The following is a 25,252-nucleotide window of genomic DNA, read 5'->3' on the forward strand; positions in this document are numbered from 1 at the left end:
ACCAATCTTCGAATTATCCCATTATAGTCAAATAAATTCTAGGCTCTAGGATAACATGCATCAAAATTACTGCTACAAAATGTTCCAGTTATTTTATTAATAGTCATATCATTAGGTCTCCCCTTTTCTGCCATTAGTACCTTTGCTCAGATTTTATTGAAGGAGTTATGGAAGGTAGTATTTATCAAAGAGAGATATCCTCGCTTTAAACTGACTGTGACAACAAAGAAACAGACAACATCTGTTAAAGATTTAATAAACACAAATCTCAGAAGTATGATTGTTTTGTCTTTTCTGAATCTTGAATCTACAGTGAAAATTGGAAGCATTTCTATACCATATCCAAAGTATACCCAACACCAGCTTCCCGAACGTGTCAATAAAATGGTTGTAAGTAAATGTTAAGCAGAACTATTTCTGAGGGCACAAACAACTTTGACTCTCTTAGAAAGGAATTCTCTAAAGACCGAGTTTTATGATGAGATTTTTAAGTTTAGGAGACCATATCAGAGATAGAGATGCACCAGGACACCTGCTGACTAGTAACACATACAAGCTAGAGCCCTTGGCTGGCAAGGATGCTTACCCTTGGGTGCAGTTTGGATGGCATGGGTGGCACTCCCGATCCTGATCCGCATACTTGAAAATGAAACTGTTTGCTCCCTGTAAGCCATCTGGACATTTCTCCACACAGTTTGGACCATCCTTAAAGTGAGAACATTTTGTACAGTTGTCGGGTCCCTAGAATGTGAAAACAGGAAAAAGAATATAAAGAAAAGTGGGTGCCATTTCACCGAAATGGATGCATGTGGTTTATTTACTAAGACTTCATTTGGTGGCAAATAACTCTTCCTCTAGAGAGAACATTTTCAGCAGTACAAATAGTACTCTGTATAAATAGCACTAAAAGAGGCTTGAGATCAGTTTTGATACCCTGTGTGTGTGGGAAATATTGGAGGAACATACATACACTTGAAATATTTGCACTTTTTAAATCATCAATCCCTAGGTCAACTGATTTCCATGTCATGTCTCTAGTGTGAATTAATCTGAATAGCAAAATTGTTCAAAGGCTTTTTCAAAAGGGTATCAGTGTTTTCTTCTTGTGATCCATTCCTGGTCATATATAGCGCAACAATATTTTATAATAACCCGTCTTCCATGGGGGTGATTCATCACCATCACTAGAAAATGGTGAATGTGCTTACTAAATATAGAGAAAAAGATATAGCAGAAATAGAAAACGCTGAATGACATAGAAGAGTGAAATACAAACTGTCCTTTGGTTGTAGAAGAACTTTATTTGAAAATTAAATTTTAAAGTTTATTTTGATTGAATTATCAGGAATTAGGCAGTCTAGGCATATAAAAATAATTCTTAGGTTATTCCTCATCTCAGATCAGTTTGTGCTAAGGCCAAAACTCATGTCAAGTCTGTTTATATGGATTTTAGTAAACACAGAACAATATTGAGAGGTTGAGAGCCACACCAATGTATATTCTGATGAGAAAATGTCAAAAATTATAAGTAGCAGACATAAAAACAAAACTGTATGAAGAATGTTATCCAAAGATGACATATAAATATGAGTATGAAAAATTTAAGTAGAATTAACTCATTTTATATATTTATTTATAATATAATAATTATTAATATGCAGTATTATTAATATTGTTAGTAAACAATAATAATATAAAGATATTTGAAAATCAACATAATTAACATTTAAAAATTAATGCTAGACGTCCAAGAATTTGTGGATAAATTTAAAAATTGATTTGTATCTCATAAAGTGGATAATAAACATGTAGAAATAATAAGTAATTTATTCTTAGACCAAAGAGAATTGAATAACATTTGGACTTAAAAATTCTCCTTTTTATAAGCGGTATCTATAATTTTACATTTTTACCTATTTTGAATATTACTATTTGAAATTTACTTTTATTCCTCCTTTTTGAACACCATCTTGTCTTAGGATTTTAAGATGATAGACTCTCTTTGACCACTCCTCACTGGAACTTCTCCCCTCAATTATTCTTCCCAACATCTGTCTGTATCTAAAGAAGAGGTCAACAATTTTGACAGCTCACACTGAGGACAACTCACGTGAATAGAATACAAAAAATATGCAAGGAGGCAATTACATCAGGATTGTGGTCATAAACACTACGAATTTGGAAGCAAAAATGTAAACACAATGTTATACAGTATTATTTATTATTTATAGTGGAAATAAGGTCTATTCATGGAAGTGCTTTATGCCACCTCCACAGATATTAATGTAAAAGCAGCCAGAATTTGTAAGTTGCTGATATAAGGCACCAGGAAAATAAGGAATATAAGATTTACAAAATTAAAGATGGAGGTGACTAATGAAGAATCATAGTGGGGTAATGAAGAAGAAACGATCAGGAAGAGGCTGGGGAATCTTGAGACTGTTGGGGGTTAATCAAGCAGCTATTTCACTCTTTTGATGTGAGACTCAGAGCTTAAAAATAAATGAAAGGGGCTGGAGATATAGCTCAGTTGGTAGAGTGCTTGCTTACTTTGCATGCATAAGGCCCTGGGTTCAATCCCCAGTAACACACACACACACACACACACACACACACACACACACACACACAAAATAAAATAAATTAAAACTACAATAAAAATTAACAATTAGCCTGTGAAACCTAATTCCTAATCTACCTAAAGAGTTTCTTAACGGCAACTTCTTATTTCCTTCCAAAACAAGAACACTTTACATCCTTCCAATTTTAACACCTGCTCATGGGTACTTAGGCACATAATACCATCTATCATACAGAATGGTTTACTGTGCAAGTCAGCTCAGTGGCATAATTTATTGTATAAGAAACACGCTTCTTGTGGAAAACAGAATAAGACTTACTATGAGTAAATTAGGCAGTCATAGTCTGAATTAGGAATTAGGAATTATTTCTCTACTAAGTTCTTGTAAAATAACATCCAGGCCAATGTCAGAAGATGTAAAAAATACATGAAACTAAAAATAAGTTCTTATTTAATATTCAAGATTATTTTACTAATTTATATTTTGTTCTTTGTTTTTAAAGTATCTCAACTATTTGATTATTTTATTATGATACAAAACAAAATGTCCTAAGCCAAAATAACTATAAAAAGTATCCTAACAAGTCTCAAAAGAAATTAAATATACTGATTTCCCATTTCATTTCCATAATAAAGGACTTAAAAAAATATACATACATATAATGTTTATTCTTCTATCTATTTCCAAAGCTTTTAAAATACTAGGTGCAGTGAATGAACTGGTAAATGCAATAATAGAAAATGTAGGTGAAGGCAATATTTTTAATTTCTGATTGTAAGCTACCTCTGGACTCAATAATCTAGACAGACAACTAAATGACAGACTAAATCCTGATAGAAACATTGCATTGTACTCTGAGGATGATTTTCTCTGGTAGCTATTATAACAGATAAACCCACTATTCATGGGTATCTAATTCTCTTGGAGCTGCATGTGAATATGCTAACTCCACTCTCAATAGAGATAAGGTACTGCTTACTTTGGACAAGGGACTGTAAGTAGAATTCACATAAATTTGAATTCATATGCTCAACTCTCCAGCCTTCTCCCTCCTGGCTGCCATGACTCAGAGGCCCAATGTTCAATTAGAGTGTCATGAATTCAAAGCCTGATGCAAAACTAAGCTACTACAGGGAGGGGGCCGCTTCTGAATAGTTTTAAGACTTTCAGAGTACCCTAATGAAAGAGCCAACATTTTTTTCTGAGAGCTACTGCAACATGAGGGCCATATACTGTGTCAGCACAACCTTTTTTAAATTCTATCTTTAAGAGTCACCGTAGTTTTTTTTTTTTTTTTTATGTATTTATTTATTTATTTGGTATTGGGAATGAACTCAGGGGCACTAGACCACTGAGCCATGCCCCCAGCCCTATTCTGTATTTTATTTAGAGACAGGATCTCACTGAGTTGCTTAGTGCTTCACTTTTGCTGAGGCTGGCTTTAAACTTGTGATCTTCCTGCCTCAGCCTCCTGAGCAACTGGGATTACAGGCATGTGCCACCATGCTCAGTACACTTTAGCTTTTATTAAAAAAAAAAAAAAAAAATGTAATTTGAAAATCGGTTCCCTTCCCCTGTCCTCTCTTCTATTGCTGCCTCTCTAGGCAACATTTTGATATCTTACAACTATGTCTGATTTCCCTTACTTTTCTTTCTTCCCTCATCCCTTTTCTTACCTTTCTTATCAGAACTATACAGAAATAGTAAAAGTAGCACAGAATGGGAAAAACTGTAAAACTTAATCAGTTAACTTAATAACGAAGACCAACAGCAAACGGACAAGGATATAAAAGCAAAGGACATCCCTTATTTAAAATTTATTCCTCTCAAGATGACCCTGGATTTCTGTGATAGTTTGGCAGGATAATACTATTCCATTTAATATAACTGGAATATTCCCAGAAAGCATTTTCTTCTTATCATACTAAAGACATTGTTCCCTGGAAAAAATAAAGTGAAATGGTAAGTGTGAGAAACTTGGAGTCAGATCTTCTCTACGTTGTAGCTCCAGGTCCTCCTGATTTGCTGTCTTTTGGAGTAACTTTCTCATCATTATAGGTTCAATTTCTTTTTATTTTAAATGGAGAAGGTTATAGCATGCTTTGGATTCACAGTGTTTGGTAAACATAAATATTCATTACGTATATTATTATCATTAGGGAAACACTGACAAGTCAAAGAAAGAAATCAAAGAAATACGATTGCACCAGAATAAACCATAAGAACAGGAGTGTGATTTCCAATAAGATTGATGACTTCCTCTATCAGTGTCAGTCTCATGGAGAAGCTTCCAGACCTCTTGGAGAACCCAAGTGATACATGCCTGTTTAGCACACTAAACTATCTCTGTCTCCAGTTGTGAAATCAACATGTGGACCCAGAAACAGACAAAAACCATATATGAATTGTAAAGCATGCAAAACCCCATCCTAAGTAGGCACAAAATTCAAACAATTGTTTGAGCTCAGTCACATCAATTTTTCTAAAACATACTGTGCTCATAACTGCTTAATGTTTCAAGGCTTACTAATCTCTTAGACTGTCTTGCTTAGGTGCTCTTATCGTCTACAGATGCCTCATCTAGCCTTCCTGAACTTTCTATTCTTTTGACAGATCACCTTCTCTTATCTTTTGATATATCAATTCACAGTTTTAATGTTAGGTAGTAATATTAATTATCTGGTTCAACAAATGCTGCCATTATGGAATAAAAATTTGTTCATTATAAGACTATTTTCACTCCCTACTATCAACTAATTTATGAAAATCCTAAAAGCATTAATTTGGGATTTTCTTAATATTTATATTAGTAAACTTTCCAAATTCCATTGGAGAAGGAAAAAAACAATAAACTGTAAAAACTTACAAAATAAGAGAAATCAATAAATTGGTTCTTTACTAACATAATTTTGTATAACAGGAGACAGCAAGAGGATCACAAGAGTGTATGATAGTCAAGCACCCTAAGGTGGGAGGCTAAAATTGTGATCCACAGATCCACTCTAATGGACAATTTACTTGACATTATTTCTTCACTAGCAAAACAGGGAAAATATCTAAAAGATAATGAAAAATGTGTGTGAAAATACTGTACATAAGAACTAGCTCACAAAGAATACTCATTGTTAAGTCATGGACATGAATTTTATTTATTTATTTATTTATTCATTCATTCATTCATTCATTCATTCACACTTAACCAATTAGTAACATTCCCAGTCCTTTTTATTTCTTAATTTGAGACAGGGTCTTGCTAAGTTGTTTAGGGCCTTGCTGAGTTGCTGAGACTAACTTTGAACTTGTGATCCTCTTGCCTCAGCCTCCCAAGCTGCTGGGATTATAGGCATACACCACCACACTCAGCATAGATATGATTTATAATGATTATAATAATTCTGACTTCTGATTAATAGGTAAAATGGTCATTAAACTTTTCACTACTTGAACACTAGTATAGCCATGTTATGGAGTAGTTATAGAGATTTATACAGGGGAAATTACCTATAAAATTACCCTAGGAAATATGTGGTACATTTTTGACTATGCTTGCATTACTTTAAAGCATATTAGTTTCTATGGGATTAGGTGGACTAAAAGTACTAATTACCAGGAAAGAGAGAATTATTTTTAAAGGAAAAATTACAAGAAAGGTAAAAATATCATATTTTCAATAAACAATGCAATAGATGGAAAAAAGCCTAATGTGAAAAAAATATTGAAATATGCAAATAATGTCTCTGAACTGATTTTGAAGAAATATTTTTTCACATTAATATTTAGTTTGTTAATATGTAAAAACTCATAATCAGTATGATAATGGAACAATATTTGTTGACTAAATGAACAATGTTTCTTAGAGTTTTTTTTTTAGAATTAAAAGGGTGAGGGAAAGAAAAACAAAATTATAGGTTGAGAAGAAAAATTCAGCTAGACAATAGTACTAAGAATTCATAGGAAATATCAGTATAATGAAGTAGCATTCATAAGGATTCACAAATAAAATAATAGATAATTTGGCAGTCACATAATTTTTTTATAAAGGTGTTTCTATAAACCTGTGTCCAATACACACTGACTGGACCCAGAGTTATCGATCATCCCCAGCCTTGATCAGAGGAGTTGGCCAGTCCCTGATCATTTTAATTGTTTATTCTCAAAGTCTTAGAGCCTCTGAAGGAAACTGTTTCCACTTTATGAATTATTATCAAGAACTTACCTAAATTCAGTAGTTTTCAAAGAACAAGCAATGCTAACTCAACTTGTTTAAGCAACCCTTTACGAAATTTACTTCCCTATTATCTCACGACAGTCCTTAAGGAATTCACATTTCTCATGCTGTGGACTGACTATATTTCCATGCCTGTTCAGGGTAGAGAAGGAGGATAGCTGCATGTGCCCTTTACGTACTTACATGGAGATCATTACATATTAAATTGCCTTTTAGACTTTGGTTCTTCAGGCCAAATAACATCACTTCTTTCTCTCAGAGGTCTGATTTTCCAAGTTTAATCATCCTGTAGTCCTCTGAACTGTCCAAGCTTTCCATATCCTTCTTTAGATGAAGTTCCAAAACAGCTCATTGGGGCCTAATGGAAGTGTGGAGGGCTCAGTGATATTTTCTTTTCCTAAGCTAATTAAGTGCTAAATAAGCACTCTGGTAGAAAAATTAATACTCTTTAAATTTTAAATGAATTATTATGGAGCAATGTTGAGCTCTTAGTTACACCCAAATGTTGGTCCCCAAATTATCTACTGAGAAATGACTCACTAACAGATAAACTGGAAATTTTTCTAAAGAAGGATGAATATGACACTTTGAGATGACAAACTCATATTGATCTTATTATTAAGGAAAAGCCCAAATGATGGAAACCAAAAGGAGGTCTAAAAAATAAGCATCATTTTCTCCCTAACGATAATTCAAATTATATAAATGGCGCCTATATAAATGGCGCCTCATTCATGAAGACTCTCCTGATCCTATGGCTTCTCCTTGGATTCTCATAACTCAGTTCTTTTCTCCACCATATTGTTTATCACACTGCTTTAGATTTTATTTAGAAGTACTAGTCTTCCTTCTTCTTTCTACCATCCTTCATACTGCCATAATAGACAAGAGGTTAAATATAGATACAAATGTGTTATAATTTTTTCTGAACATGACATGAACAATTGCATTTATATATCTCTACATTTCCCTTTTCCAAATTTTTCTTCAAAGCATGGTTCAAACACCACTTCATTATCACCTTCCTTGACATTCCTAACATCTGGCCCAATGATATAATTAGTTTCTCCTTCATTCATCTTCCTATAAGTTACAAATGTTTATATTACATCAATTATTATACTTTAAGCAAATTCTCATTTAACATTCTTCTCAACAATGTACCATTTCCAAGACACCTTCCTATCTACGCTTTTGTTTAAATACACTATCTGGGATAAATGTTTATGACGTATTTTATCTTCACGCAAAACTATAAGCCTCTCAAGGGTGGACTCTTAAACATGTTCCCCCATAGCATTCCATAGATACCTACTGAATGGATGGATAGACGATAAGACGATGACATAACGAACATTCACACGACACTACATAAGCCAGCACACCCACGGCGCCTCCAGGCTTACCGGTCCATGGCAGGTGAGAAGGCCGTCTTCCATCTTCTCACACTGCGGGTCACACTCCACACAGATGGAGCCATTCTCAAACTCCCGAAATTCACTGTGAAAAATATCAGCTGCATGAGGAGGTGTAAGCAAACAAGCTGTCAACTTAAAAAATGAAGTAACATCTGCTAAAAGTCCTATTGGCAGAGTAAATTCTTGAGTTTGTTTCTCTAGGTGCCAGGAGCATCAGAAACATTTCCCTGTACATTAAGGACTAAAGTTCTCCATTAGGAGAAAAGATAAACGGCAGCCAGATGGCTCTCCTTGCCCTCCATTGGATTCAATGAAAGACTCATTCTGGAAACCTCTCCTGTGAGAGAGATTTCTAGTCCTCTCAAAAAGAAAAAAAAAAAAAAAGTAACTCTTATGATGACACAGCAGAATTCTTTCTACCTTTTTGAATAAGGGTATGCCTGTTTGTATCCATATAAAAGTTTACTCTTGGATGAAGCTTTAATTTCTAAACTCTGAAAGAACTATTGTATTTTTCTTGTTGCTAAGTTACATGAATGTTCCCGATCCTTGTCCTTCAACTCCCAAGAGTCTTCAATTTATTTTTGGTGAAACTTCAAAAAACACTTTGATTTCTTTTCTTCTTTTAAAATATCGGCCTTAGAGAATTAGAAAAAAATATCTTTTATGGTAGATTTTATTTTCTTAGATTATTGATCTAATATCATAACATTTTCCCCAGTCTAAATTCTTTATGAAGTAATTCTATATGGCATAAAATTTTTTAAAAAATAGCTTAATGCCTACATTATAAAACTTTCTAATTGAAATCTACCAGGATGCTGGTCATCCTTCCTGTATTCTAAAATTTTTGTGGGTATTTGTATATTACGTGGCTATCAATACCAAAATTTTCCAAAGTTCCTTCTAAATGTTTTATTTCCATAATTGGATATTAGTCATCTACAATATGTTCCAACTACTTCATTTCCACTGAGGTACAAGAGGTCTAGGAACTGGGTAAGGACAACTTTGAATGTTATTTAGGAGTAAGTAACAAAATTTGACTCAATATTTGTAACCAATTTATTGATTAGTTCATGCCTTTGTCTCCTGAGCTACCATTCCAAACCACCAGTTGATCAGGTGACAAATTCAAATATATTTTCCCTATAGTGAAGAATTATTTTTCCCAATTGAATACTTAATGCCTTAATAAATAACAGAAGTCCAAAAGATAAACTCTATGTTTTCTGTCAGTTATACTATGACTGCATCTATTCCAAGGCAAACTAATTATTTGGTTTTCAAAATGAATAGCCTAAATAGGTGGCTTAATTATGTGTGCACATATATCGCTATGAGCTTTTTGCATTTAAAAATGAGATATTAGTTGTTACAGATCAAACCTTCTATGAAATTTTCTTAAATTTAAACTTAATTATAAAATCAGGTTTTCTTTTATATGCTTCATCAACATGAGCAATATAAAGTATTCAGCAGAGGACATATTCAGAATACAAAGCGCAACATGACCCGGTATGAGGGGAGTGACAAAACTGTAAAGAGAATCAAAGACACTGCATGATATAATTTTATGACACCTCAAAGCCTGAGATCATCAACTAATTACTGGTTTTGGATTATAATTTCTTTGGAGATTAAAGGGTTATGGTACTAAATGAAGCACATTATTTTTGTGCTTCTAAAACACAGGCCATGCTTTTCTTATTCTTCTACTCCAGAACCCACTTCTCCACACAGAGAGGTGAAGGGGAAGAGGCAGGTCATGAGAAATCAACCTGTTACCTTTTCTTCCTTTGACTTCCAATTGTAGGGCTCTCTTTTCTGCCTTCCAGCAGGGTCCTCCTTGCAGTCTCTATTACTTCCACCCTTATTGTCACTATTGCCATCATGCTCTTTTCCTTCCCTGCCCTCTAGTGACTCTACTGTGCCTTTTCGAGAGTTCCCCTTTCACTTGCATTAAACCTAACAAAGGAGCCTATTGAGCATGAACATTGCACGCTACGTTTGTTTCACTTATTTTTGCTGCTGTCCATGTGTTAATGGATTCTGTAATCAAAACTGAACAGTAGTCTTTCCAAAATTACACCCCCTGATCAACAGTAATATTTCTAGGACTTAAATACTTTAGCTTTTCAAGCTCAATTTCCTAAATATCGTCTGTAAAGGAAGAACATAGTGTTTCAATGAGGGGTTGTGATTCTTAAACTAAAAAAAAAAAAATGCCTGCAAAGATTTTAGAGTGACACATACTTTAATGTTTCTGTGTTGGTCTGAAAGTTTCAGAAGAGTTGACAGAACAGTTTTAATTTTATTTATTTTTTATTTTTTACTTTTTTGGTACTAGGTATTGAACCTAATGGCAATTTACCACTGAGCTACCTCCACAGTATTTTTATTTTTTAATTTAGAGACAGGGTCTTCTGAGTGGCTAAAGGTCTCACTAAATGAGTAAGGCTGGCCTTGAACTTGAAATCCTTCTGCTTCACCCTTCTGAGTTGCTGGGATAACAGGCGTGTGTCACTGTGCCCAGTAAGATAGGAAAAGTTTTAAGGTTCCATTGCAATTATCTTTTTCTTTCATTCTAAATTGTGTTGTAGTTTAGAAATGCAGAAATACAGTGTCTTATATGACCCGAATTTGAATGCTAATCAGCCAGGAATTGACTATTTTATTCTTTTTCCCTTCAAAAAATTCTCTTTTGAGGATTAATTCTCTTCTAATATCCAAACACACACACACACACACACACACACACACACACACACACGCACACACACACTGGGGTGTGTGTGTATCTGAGAGAGTGATGCTCTCCCAATTATGGTAAATGTGAATTTGCATTTGATTATTTTCAGCAGATTTTAAGATAACTATTTCACTTAACCATTTAAGCAGCTCAGAATAATAGACACAGAAGAAAATAATGATAATAATTTCCATGGCTAGAACTTAAATAAGACCTTATTCTACTATTATTCCTATTTTGCATATAAGAAAACCAAGTTTAGTCAAGTGCAATAGCAAGTGCTTATGGTCCCAGCTACTTGGGAGGCTGAGCAGGAGGATCACTTGAGACCAGGAGTTCAAGACCAGCAACTTCCTTTCAAAAAGGAAATGAGGAGGGAGGGAAAAACACAAAGTTTAGAATGATTAGGGTGTTTGTCAAAGGTTGGAAATTTCACTTAGGAAGTAATGAAGTTAAGATTTGAATTAATTCTTCCTCAAAGGCCTTAAATACCAGGGCAACCAGGTAATGTTGACAGAAACTAGCCAACGTCACAAGATGAGAAGAAGGAATCCTTCATTGGACAGCCAAGAATTGAATCCAACTTTTATAGGATAGATGCCTTTAATGCTTTTATTATTTTTCAAAGTAATCCCAAATATATATATATAATATATAAAATATTGTGTGTATATATATATACACATACACATACACATGCAAGCACATATTTATAAATTTAATATTTCTGACAAGTTTGAAACTGAAATATTTAAGAAAAACAGCATCATTCTGGAAAGGAAATAGGACAAATCATGTGTTCTTAGTTCTAGTGCTTGCTTGGTTCTTCTACAGTGTTGTGATTTTAGCAGTACTTAATTATACTGGTCCTCAATATTTATAAGATTGTGCTATTAGATAAAACGATTTCTAGAATACATTACCTGCTTAGAACTACACATATAAATTTAATAAACACTTAATGTAACATTCACTTAGTGGAACTAATTCCTTTTATGAGTCATTTTAGAGGCACCAACTGCTGCACACACAAACAGGTATATTTTATCCAAGGTATTTTATGTCCAGAAAATATACTTTCACAATAATGTGTATAAGCATGAACAATGGGACAAGTAGCACATACTTTTCAATTCTCTATCAAATTTACCAGGTGATTGTACCTCACAAAATTGCAAGCTGAAAAATAATGACATTCTTATATGCATTTTAAAAATATGTTATATATTTAAAATTCTAAGTTTTATCTTTTTCTCTTAAATTTTGTGAAGTGAATGTGTTTGGGTCATCTTTCAAAGAAGAGACATATCAATATCATTATGATAAATAGATTTTTATTCTGCTGATATAAAAGGCAAAACTACAATGTTATCAGGTATCATGAAAATAGTTGTTAGATAATTCATGAGGCACAAGAAGAAATGAAGAGCTTGAAAGCTATACTTTACAAACCTGTTGAAAATATTTTCCTTGAAGGAATATGGGGAAACGTGATTTGGGGACGTGCTAAGAAATGCATTACCACACCAATGAAGGGAAACTATGAAGCATAAAATGGTGTAGTACGATGAAGTGGTTTTATGAGTGTATGCAATGCCAGACAACATGGTGTATACTAGGTTTTATTACTAGTAATGTGATTATTGTACTACCAGAGGGAATTGAAAATATCTGATTTACAATATTGCTTGAGTTTTCTAGAGAGTGGCAGAACACTTTCAGAAATCCCTCCAACTAGACACTACAGTTTTTCTATAGGGTTAATGACATAGAAACATGGACTTTTCCTAAAAGGCAAGTTGTTGTATAACTGGAATGGAAAAAATCAAGTGATGCTGTGACCCTAGATGAAAAGTAACAGGAAAATATCAGAAGTAAAACATATCAGATTGTTGAGCCCTAAAACTTTGTAAAAAATCCCCATTCCAAAAAAAAAAAAAAAAAAAAGAATTATTTTTTTTAAGTCAGGCTTTTTTTTTTTTTTTTGCTATAATTTATTAAAAATTATCTACCTTAGTCAACATTTCTAAAATGTACATAGTATTCAATATGTAAACATTTGGACTTGATATTTGAAATAAAACCATTTTGTCCTAAACAACTGTGTATGTCGTCTCCCTTATGCAATATGTAGTCTCCTGAAAAATCCTGATCTCTACACACATTTTGAAATTTTCCATTTTCTTAAAGCTTAAAAACCTGAACTAATCAGCACCTCACAGCTGATGAGGTTAAAGTGACAGTATGCAATGCCTTACCCATCATAGAGGTTACAAGACTCTATGCATATCCTTCCCCTGCTGAAGCGGCGGCATGACAGGCATTGATCAGGCCCAGGTCCCCAACAGCCATCGCTTGAACATAGATGGTTGCACACCATTCCTTCAGCAGCTGCAAAGCACACAAAAATCAAGGGGAAATAAAGCAAAAGATGTGTCAAAGCTTATAATCTTCCTAAGATTGTATGGTTTTAAAGACGTTACTTTTTTTTTTTTTAAAGAGATTGGCATCAAATAATTTGGCTTCCTATCCAATCACCATGCCCCAACCTACCTCCAACTTCCTCCATGTTGCAGAGTTCTCTCACTAAGTTTTTACAGTGTTGCATTTTTCATAAGACTCAACAAAACTTAGGTGACTTTGAATACTAAAGGGAAGAGAGGTGATTGTTTCAAGGTAAGGACTAGACCAGAGCTTTCCCAGACCAATGATTGGCTCTACTAAGAAAATAAGTATTTATGCTTCAATCCTCTCTAAGAACTTCAGAAAGAAATAGAAGAAAGATACTATCTTGAACAAAGAAAAGACAAATAAGAAGAAAGAAAAAAATGAAGAACACATACACAGAGGGTAAGAAGAGGAGAAAAGAACAGCACTGAAATACAAGAATTTTACAAGCTTCTGCTGTGGTATGACTATACCTACCTCGATATTAGTATATGCAAGGAAGAAGTTTTAAAGGAATATTCAAGGAATCAGACTTATCTATGAGGAGGTATAGGGTTTAAAATAGAAACAGGGGTTTTTAATCTTAGGTCTTTTTTTTTTTTTTTTTTTTTTTTTTTTTTATGATCTGAGATGTGCCAAAGACTTTGGGAGCCATGTTTTAAAATTGCCAGTTAAGTCTTTCCATTTCTGTTCTCCTTTATACTGAATGCATTTACTCAGTATATTATTATTTATATCTTGTAACATAATTTTGTTGAAGGGCCACTAGATATTGAAGGGCTCATAAAAATTTCAAATTCTACTCTGGGTACCTGAAAGGTGATTTTAGGCATCAGAAATACAAGTGCAAATAGTTTTCATGAAATATTATGAATTCTCAAGAAGATCAAAACATTAAAATCTTTATCTTCCCATTGATTACCAATTTTATTTATTATAGGCTGTAAGTTTTTATGGCAAGAGCCATTTGTGATATGAAATAGAAGATACTATCTTAAAAAGAAATTAAACAAGAAAAGAGAAAAAAATTGAAGAACACATTCAAATATGGTAAGAGAAGGAGAAAATAATAGAACTAAAATGGCCCCTGAACATGCTAATGTAAACATAAGAAGGGAACTATATCCAGGAACCCGTGGAAGTCAACCATTCCAACGTGTTGTTCAGAGAGTGAAGCTTGCATCTTGGATGTTGACAAGGTTTTAAAAGAGTGAAATAAATTTCCCAGTTCCTACTTTCTTTGTCTAATATCATGGGGCTAAAAAGTACCTGGATTAAACAGTATAAAATAATTTCTAAGAATGACAGACTTATCAACAAAACTTTTACTTTATAAAAGCTTAAATGAATAATCTCTTCCAATATAGTTTAAGATAGGAGCGTGTATGTGTGTACAGCAGTTTTAGTTTTACTGAGTTATACATGACATGATAGATTGCTCATAAATAAAATGTACAGTTTGATAAGTTTTGATAGGTATACGCTTATGAAATGTATCCAGGGTAAACATAATAAATGTGTCTATTACCTCCAAAAGATTTGTTATGATGTATATAATCCCTCCCTTCTGTCCCATCCCCCTCAGACAACCATGGGTTTGCTTTCTATTACTGTATGTTGTTTGTATTTCAAAGAATTTTACATAGTATGTATCTCTTCTTATATAGTTTCTTCCACTCCCTGTGATTTTTGAAGATTCATCCATGTTCTATGTATCAATACTTCATTCATTTTTTAATGAGCATATTCCATTGAACATATCATTTTTTAAAAAATCCATTTACCTATTGACACACATTTAGACTGTTTCCTATTGTGGTCTATTAAAAATAAGCTATTATAGGGCTGGGATTGTGGCTCAGTGGTAGAGCACTTGCTTAACACATGTGAGGCACTGGGTTCAATACTCAGCATCACAAAACAAAATAAATAAATAAAATAAAGATATTGTGTCCATCTACAACTGAAAATATTTTTTTAAAAAATAGGCTACTATAAATACCTGTATACAAGGTATGGATACACATGTTTATGTCTATTGGGTAAATACTTAGAAGTGGAATGGTTGAATATTTTAGTTAATATTCAACTTTTATGAAACTGTGAAATTGTCTATTGAAGCAGTTACACCAGTTTACATTACTAACAACAATGAACACACCTTAGGAGTTGAATTCCCCCATGTCTTTGCCAATGCTTGACATGATCATTGTTTGAATCTAGTATTCCTAATTGACATATGACAGTTTTCTCATGGTAACTTCTATTTACATTTACCTATGATTAAAGATGTTGAGTTAACTAAAGTAAAAAAAAAAAAAAAAAATTAAAGTTTAAAAGATGTTGAGTATCTTTTAATGTGTTTATTTGATATTCACATATTTTGTTTGGTGAAGTGTTACCAATTCATCATATTTTATGTCATATTAATTGATTTCTCATTTCCTGGTGCTGAGAATCCTTTATTCTACAAGTACTTTCTTCTGATCTTAGCTTTTTCTTTCCAATCTCTTAATAATATCTTTTAGAAGTTTTAAATTTTGATGAAGCACAAAATTTTATCAATTTTCTCTTTTATAAATTATGCTTTGGATATCATGTCTGTAAAGTTTTAAATATGCCTAATCCAAGGTCACAGTGTTTTTTTTCTGATGTTTTCCCTTATTATGTCATTGTTTTTGGTTTTACAAATATGTATATGATCCATTTTGAGTTTACTCATGATCATGGTAGTGTATTAGTCAAAGTTCTCCAGAAAAAAATGAAAACAATTAATATATATAACAGAAATATAAATATATATATATTTAATGATATATAAATCATATTTAATAACTATATATATAGTATAACTGTGTGATACAATTTATTTTATATGAAAATGGGTAAGTAACACTATCTGCTATCTGCATGCTGGGGCCACATGGAAGCCAGGGATGTAGTTCCAGTCTCAGTCTGAAGTCCCAAGAGCCAAGACCACCAATGATGTAAGTTCTGGTCCAAGTCCAAAGGACTGAGAACCAGGAATATTGATGGTATAAATCCCAATTCAAGAAGATCAACATTCTACCCAAGCAGTCAGGTAGAAAGTGAATTCTTCCTCCCTTTACTTCTTTTTATTACATGCAGGACCTTAAGGGACTAGATGGTGTCTATTCATACTAAGGAGGGCAATCCATTCCACTCAATTTATCAACTGAAATGCTTATTTTATCCAGGAACATTCTCACAGACCCACCCAGAAATAATGTTTAACTAAAAATCTAAGCATCTCATGCCTCCCTTAAATTGACAAAATTTACTATCACACCTACTTAATAAGAATGTATTCCTTTTCTGTGTATGGCTACCCAATATTTCCAGCACTATTTGTTTAAGAAATTATCTTTTCTTTTCCATATTACATTAACATATTTGTGAAAAATTAGTTGTCCCTTAGTGTGGATTCATTTCTAGTTCTGTTCCTATTGATCTACTTACCTCCAATAGCAGATAAATATTTTTCATCTTTTCACTTTTAATCCATTTGTGTTTTTACATTTGAAGCTTATGCTCTGTAAGAATCATGTAATGCATCTCATTCTTTACATTCAATCTATCAATTTCTATCTCTTAATTAAGTATGAGACCATTTAACTTTAGGGTGATTATAATTTTTTAATATTATATATATATATTTAGTTGTTGATGGACCTTTATTTATTTATTTATTTAATTTATAAGTGGTGCTAGACTCAAACCCAGTGCCTCACACATGCTAGACAAGCACTCTATCACTGAGCCACAATTCCAGTCCTAATTATTGCTATAATTAAGTTGGATCATTCATCTTGCTACTTTTTTCTATTTATTTATCTTCCCCTTTCTCTTTTTGCCACATTTTGTATTAAATGATTTTTTATGATTTCATTTTATCTTTCCCCTCTTTTTATGGCATATGTGGCTAACGAGCTACATAACACTTTGATTTGCAATTTTAGCTTTGGGCTTGTAATATACACATTTTTAATTGAACTTTTTATTCTGAGATCATCTGTGTATAGTTGTAAGTAACAATATGGAGAGATTCCATGTTACCTTTACCCAAGGATAAGATCTTGCAAAACTGTGGTACAATAACATAATCAGGTTGTTGGCATTGATATTGTCAAAATACAATCAACAAATATATGAAAAAATGTTCAACATCTCTAACAATTAGAGAAATGCAAATCAAAACTACTCTAGGATTTCATCCCACTCCCATTAGAATGACAATTATCAAGAATACAAGCAACAGTAAGTGTAGGCAAGGATGTGGGGAAAAAGGTACACTCATACATTGCTGGTGGGATTGTAAATTGGTGTGGCCACTCTGGAAAGCAGTATGGAGATTCCTTAGAAAACTTGAAATGGACCCACCATTTGACCCCTATACCCAATGGATTTAAAATCAGCATACCACAGTGATGCATCCACATCAATGTTTATAGCAGCTCAATTCACAATAGCTAAATTGTGGAACCAACCTAGATGCCCTTCAATAGATAAATGGATAAAGAAAGTGTGGTATATATACACAATGGACTAGTACTCAGACTTAAATAAGAATAAAATTATGGCATTTGCAGGTAAATGCATGGAGTTGGAGAATATCATGGTGAGATAAGCCAATCCCCAAAAAACAAACCAAATGTTTTCTCTGATAAGTGGATGCTGATGCATCATGGGGGTTGGGAAGGGAGAATGAAGGAACTTTGGATAGGGCAGAGGGAAATGAAGGGAGGTGAGAGGGCGGTGGGTAGAAAAGATGGTGGAATGAGAAAGGCATCATTACTCTATGTATGATTGCATGAATGATGTGACTATATCGTGAACAACAGAGAAATGAAAAGTTGTTCTCAATTTGTGTACAAGGAATGGAAACACATTCTGCTGTCATGTATAAATAAATAGAATAAAAATATAAAACAAACTTCTTCAAGTTGCAAAAAAAAAAAAAAAAAATACAGAAGGGATTCCCTCCACAGCAAGAATCTCTACTGCTTGCATATTTATCTTCACACTTCCTTATCTCCCACGTTCACTTCCACCTTGCCCCTTTGACTTCTCCCATACTTATAATTTGATCATTTAAAAAACTATGATATACATGGAACCATGCAGTATGTAACTTTTCAGGATTGGAATTCTTTTCACTCAGACAACTCCAGAGATTCACCAGGTTGTTCTGTATGTTAGTAACATGTTTCCTTTTTACTGCTAGTAGTATTCCATGGTCTGGATCACCATACTTTATTTAACCATCCACCTGTGGAAGGACATTGAGTCATTTCCAGTTTAGAGGTATTACAAAATAGTGCTGATATGAACATCGGTATATAGGCCATGCTATGAATATGATTCTAATTCTTCCTGAAATAAATGCTCAATTGCTGACCACATGGTAGTAGCACTTCATTTAATTTTTTTCATAATGAGTATATCAAGTTTTTTTTCTAGAGTTGTACTATTTTACATTCTCATTGGCAAGGTGCACATTATTCCATTTTTCTATATCTTCTCTAGCATCTGACTTTGTGACTTGTTTTAACTATTCTGATATCTGTGGCAATATATTATCATGGTCTTGTAACAAGGATTTAGACTCTATGTTCCTGCCTTCAAATGTCCAATGGGTGGCTCAAAGCAGGGTTAAAGTCTTGGTTGGCACCTCTGCCTCCATTCTGTATTCATCTTCTTTGCTCCCAGTCACCTTGGATTCCAGGAATAAGGTCTAATCTGATAAACATCTTGTGAGGTGTGGAAGCTATCCTACAGGCAGCAGAAACTTTCTCATCTGGGATAAGGCCCCTCCTGACCAATCCTAAGACAATGATCACAGACCATCTGCATGGGTGGCCTGGGAAAGTTCCCCGCTTGTAAACCCCCAACCCTTGCCCTCATTTCCCTTTCTATAAAACCTCAGATCCTCAAAGACAGGGCTAAGGACATGGGTCTCCTTGTCTTTCTAGTATAGCTGCACTGATGAAAGTTACTTTCATGTTTTCACCATTACCTTTTTCTGTTATTTGAGGTGAGTGGCTTGACCTGATTTTTGGATCCCCAGACTCAAGCCTCCAGCCTAGGACTATGGTAACAGCCTTCTGAATTGCCAGGAAACTGGTAATAGTGCTGAACATCATTTAATATGGTTCTTTTCTTTTGGCACATCCTCTTAAGAGACTATCTCTTCATGTGTTTGCCCATATCAGATCTTTTTGTTGTTGTTATTGAGTCTATCTGCCATATATTCATGTTTTTTTGTCTGATCACAAAATCTTTTCTCCTAAACTGTAGCTTGGACTTTCATCCTTTAATATGACAATTTTTAGAGAAAATATTTTCATTTTGATAAAGGTAAATTTATTAAATTTCCTTAACAGAAGGTGTTTTCCTTTACCTAGCCCTAGATCCTAAATAATTTATCCTTTTTTTCCCTTTGTGGTACTGAGTAATAATGCCAGGCCACCTGCATGACATTTATGAATGAATACTACATATATAAATTTTCAATACCCATTTTATAAGCATCCAGCCTTTTTTAAGGTTATTATTGAGCTTCATTTCTGATCTATAAACACTTATATATAAGGTTTATACACTCTTGCTAATGGGATGAACATTGTCTTCAGAGGAAATCCTGAAGAAAAAAATATCAAGCGAGCAACTTGTGAAGACAACAGTTGAATATATACAATGGTGCTGCCTGGTGCCACGAACTTTTCATTCCTTATATTCATCAACTTTGTGTATTTCTAGAGAATATAATGAATATTTCAGATTCTTCATGTATCAAATTCTGAGAGCCTCAACATTATTCTTGGTTTGATTCTTGAGAAAGTTGACAAGACCACCACACCCTTTAGTCACTAATCCATTACGGTTTTTAAAAGTCCATTATTTTATTTTACTAATTCACCATACTTCTCTTCAGGTTAGCTGTTCTCTCACTCTGAGTCCTTGCTTCTCTCTCTCCCAAGGGTCAAAGGACATTGGGGGATACAGAAGGGCAGAACTTCCTAGATTTCCTATTAAAAGCTGTAATGTTTGTTGGACAGGAACATTTTAGCCTAGGATCCCACCTCCTTTTCTATTGTCTGTGCCTCCTCATCTGTATTCACATGCCCAGTATCAGAGGACTTTGGCATCAAGACAATGGATCTACTGAAGGAAAGGATTAATGAACAGGAATTCACAATGATAACATTCTACGCCTTCTTTCTAAACCATTGGATGATGGAATTGAGGACTTGTGGATCATTTCCTGTCCAGTGATGTTAAAGACATTGTTCCCACAGAGGATAAAACAAAAGCCCAGGGAAGCTGCTTCTGTAAAATTCTTAAGAGTTTTTAATCAGCACCAGGGATTCAGCAAGCCCTCTGACCTCCCAGAGCATTCTTCCTGTGTGAAGCAGTAGAAGGCTTATCAACAACTGGCTTGCAGTTCAAAGGGATATTATAAACCTCTCTAAAGAAACTTTAGTGGTGTGGGTATCTGGGAACTTTTAATGTCCTCTCTGTTTCCTCCAAAGCTATAAAATAGATTTTTCTTTATCTCATCTGAATTGTACCTGCCTGTTTAAAATGTAGAGAGATAATAATGTGCTTAGTATTTCGACCTTTATAGAGAATATTGAACCTGCTTCCATTAAAATAGAGACAAGCTTAAAATAATGGATTTCTTTTTTTTTTTTTTAACCTTGCTGTATGTGTGAAAGTAAATGGATTAGCTCAAAAATATTGAAATGGAGCACCTGTCTACAGGCACAAGGGCAAAAAATTATCTTATCTTCTATTGTAGAGCAAACCTGTCCACTCTCTTCACATTTTTTATTATATATGGAGACATGGATTTTACTTAGAATGTATTTGGACATGTATCATTAATCTCTTTCTTTTCTAAGGCTAAATTGTGTGGTTTGACATAGTAAAAATTCAGGTTTTGTGATCAGATAGACAAAAGTTCAAATCCCCATGACTTCATGAGCCATGTAGCCTTGAGAGATTATTTACATTACTCCTCTGTAAAGTGAATAATCACATCTACACTTGAAGGATGTGATAATGTTTAGGCATTTATTGTATTAATAGTAGTGTAGTATTTTATTCAGTGTCTGACACATTAAGTTAGCATTCAATTAATGTACCCAATAGAAACTTGAAATCATGTGAAAATGCATGTGCTTACTTTTATAAACATCTGCTGAGAAACTACTTCCTTTATGTGGGACATTGCCTAGAGTTGAGGATATAACAGAAACAAGAAATAAAATGCATATTCTCTCATCTGACAGAACCTACAGCTAGTTGTGGAGACATAAAAGTTTAATAATTATATACATACATAATTATAATTTTGATAGGTGACATGACAAAATTGTACAGAGTGCAGAGAGAACACAGTGATTGTCCCCACTTAGTTAGAAGGTGGCATCAGATGACATACCCCAGAAAGAAAACCCTTTAAGCTAAGAAGAGAAAGGAAGATAACAAGAATCATTAAAGCAAAGTGGACCGAGGGAAATTAGAAATTACAACTCTGGCCAAGAGATTCTGAGGAAGGAATGAGATCAATATTTTCAGAAAAAAGGTTGGACACGGGCAATGTGAGAAAATGGTCCTAATAAAGCCAGTGGGGTGGACAGGGCCAATTATATAGGACCTAATGACCATTTTCAGGATTTTGTGCCTTGTCTAAAAAGCTGTTCGATGCAGTTGAAAAGTTTAGTCAAAGAGTAAAGGATCTAGTTTGTGTTTTTAAATCTTACTCCAAATGCTTTATGTGAATGACTTGAAAACATGCTTGAACAGTTGGTGGCAAGGAAATAATAGCAATGATGGAGACAGGCACATGATCCAAGCAGCATCAATTCAAGTTTTGGTGTTTTTTTTTTTTTTTTTTTTTTTTTTTTTTTGCCTTTTTATTCCCCCCCCACAATACAGATGCTGGGAAAGAGAAGGCAGATGTTTACTTTGTTTTGTTTTGTTTCTTTCAAATCTGTAGTCCTAACCTTTAAGGATGTTTCCAGCTATCCCTGGAAGGACCAATTATTTTCTTTATACATTGCTGGTAGAAATGCAAAACGGTGCAACCATTATGAAAAGCAGTATGATTATTCCTCAGAAAATTTGGAATAGACCCACCTTTTGACCAAGCTATCCCACTCCTTGGTTTATACACAAAGGACTTAAAATCAGCATACTACAGTGATGCAGCCATATCAGTGTATGGTAATTCAATTCACCATAACTAAAATATGGAACCAACCTAGATGCCTTTCAACAGATGAATGAATAAAGAAAAGGTGGTATATGTATCTGACGGAATATTACTCAGCTTTTTAAGAAGAATGAAATTATGACAATTGTTGGTAAATGGATGGAATTAGAGAATATCATGCTAAGTTAAATAAACCAAACCCCCCAAACCAAAGGCTGAATATTTTCTCTGATATGCAGATGCTAATTCACAATAAGGGGGGGATAGGGAAGAACAGAGTTACTTTATATTAGGTAGAAGGGAGGGAGGGGAGGGGAGGAGAAGGGAGGGAGGGGAGGGGAGGAGGAGGGAGGGGAGGGGAGGGGAGGGGGCATGGGAGTAGGAAGGATACTTATGACTGCATGACTGATGTGATCCTACAATATGGGTAATCAAAAAATTGAGAGATTGTGCTCCATTTATGTATGATCTATCAAAATGTACAAATGCATTCTACTGTCATGTACAACAAATTAGAATAAATTAAACAATTTTTAAAAAAGAGTTTTCCCTAGAGGAGAAAGCAGGTTCAAATAAATGGCAGGATTCAGTACAGGTGGTGGTGATTGAACTCCTGGATCTGACAGAAACTGAAGGATACTCCTTGGACTTCTGAGATGTTTTTTACCTAAAATAATTGGAGATGGGTTTCTGTCACTCATAGAGTACTGAAATAGTTTCCTATTGCTACTATAGTAAATTCCACAAATGTAGTTGCTTACAACATTATAAATTTAGTCTTTCAGTTTGGATATCAAAAGCTCAAAATGAGTCTTATAGGAGCTATAATGAAGGTAATGCAAATATGACACCTTCTGGAGGCCCTGAAGCAGGTTTGTTCCTTGCCTCTTCCAGCTTTTAGAGCTTTCTTGGCACCCCTGGGCTTATAGCCACTTCACTGCAACCTGTTTCTATGTTCACATCACCTTTTCCTTTACTGTAGACAAATCTCCCCTTTATAAGGACATGCATGATCACATCTGTGGCTCCTCCAATAACCCGGGGTAATGTTTCCATCTTAACTTCTACGCTATGTACTGGGCCTCTCTCTTGTGCCTTAAAAGGTGATATTCACAGGTTTTGTGGATTAGGATGTGGCCATCCTAGAGTGGGTGGGAAGGAAGCATCATTAGCCTTTTGTAAGCACTCAGCAGTGTTGAAGTAAGCTCTGTGAGGAGGTTAGGTCAGAGATACAGGGGAAGGACAGTATGTGTCTTGATATGACATTATATATCTGTGAAATAGTAAGTGAGTTAAATCTATAAAGAAATTTGGGGGGTAGGTATGGAGGAATAAGTGCCAAAACATTCATAGGATCAGCTGACATTGCCCATTTCCTGACCACTGTTAAGCCCCTAGGGAAACCTGTCTCTGACCTGCATGGGACCTGGGTAGGAAATCCTGAAAGGAGGACGTGACTAGAAGTGACAGATAAATTTTTCTGACAGTCTTTGAATATCTGCTTGGAATACTAAGCACATTTTAAAGTACCTCTCAGTAGTAACATTAACTACAAAAATTAACTACAAAAGTGTAAAATAAACCTACCATATTTTACAGAAACCCTATAAATAAAATTTAATAGTACCATATTACTATACTACAATTATTCAATTAACATGTTAAACTATCATTAAATATTCTCTTTATTTCTGAGGACTCTCCATACTGCTTTCCAGAGTGGCTACACCAATTTGCAATTCCACCAGCAATGTATGAGTGTGCCTTTTTCCCCACATCCATGCCAACACTTACTATTGCTTGTGTTCTGGATAATAGCCATTCTAAGTAGAATTAGATGAAACCTTAAGGTGGTTTTAATTTGCATTTCTCTAATTACTAGAGATGATGAGCACTTTTTCACATATTTATTGACTGGGTTCTTTGTACTTTTGGTGTAAAGTTTTTTAAGTTCTTTATAAATTTTGGAGATTAGAGGTCTGTCTGAAATGTGTGTGGAAAAGATTTTCTCCCACTCTGTAGGCTCTCTTTTCACATTCTTGATTGTACCCTTTGCTGAGAAAAAGCTTTGCAGTTTGAATACATCCCATTTATTGATTCTTGCTTTTATTTCTTGTGCTCTGGGGGTCTTGTTAAGGATATTCCATTCCTTGGTTTATACCCAAAGTACTTAAAATCAGCATACTACAGTGACACAGCCACATCAACATTCATAGCTGCTCAATTCACAATAGCTAGATTGTGGAACCAACCTAGATGCTCATCAATTGACAAATGGATAAAGAAACTGTGGTATATATATATACACAATGGAATACTACTTAGACATAAAGAAGAATAAAATTATGACATCTGCTGGTAAATGAATGCTGGTAAATGAAATTATGCTAAGTGAAATAAACCAATCCCCCCCACAAAAGGCTGAATGTTTTCTCTGACAAGTGGATGATGATATATAATGGGGGGGTGTAACAAGGGGGGTAAGAGAAGAATGGAGAAACTTTGGGTTGTGTAGAGGGAAATGGGGCAGAAGAGGTTGGGGGAAAAAAAGATAGTGAACTGAAACAGACATGATTACCCTAT

At 34.2% G+C, this 25,252-nt stretch overlaps 1 protein-coding gene across 1 annotated transcript in view; it reads right to left on the minus strand.

Moving 5' to 3' along the window:
• The window catches only part of ERBB4 (erb-b2 receptor tyrosine kinase 4), a 1,167,248-nt gene that overhangs the window by 282,172 nt on the left and 859,824 nt on the right, over positions 1 to 25,252 (minus strand). Inside the window, 3 exon segments of the mRNA XM_079135547.1 lie at positions 587 to 741; positions 8,217 to 8,310; positions 13,239 to 13,371. Coding sequence (XP_078991673.1) covers positions 587 to 741; positions 8,217 to 8,310; positions 13,239 to 13,371 — 382 coding nt within the window.

This window comes from Sciurus vulgaris, assembly GCF_902686455.1.
Source record: "Sciurus vulgaris genome assembly, chromosome: 3".
NCBI classification, from domain to species: Eukaryota; Metazoa; Chordata; class Mammalia; order Rodentia; family Sciuridae; genus Sciurus; species Sciurus vulgaris.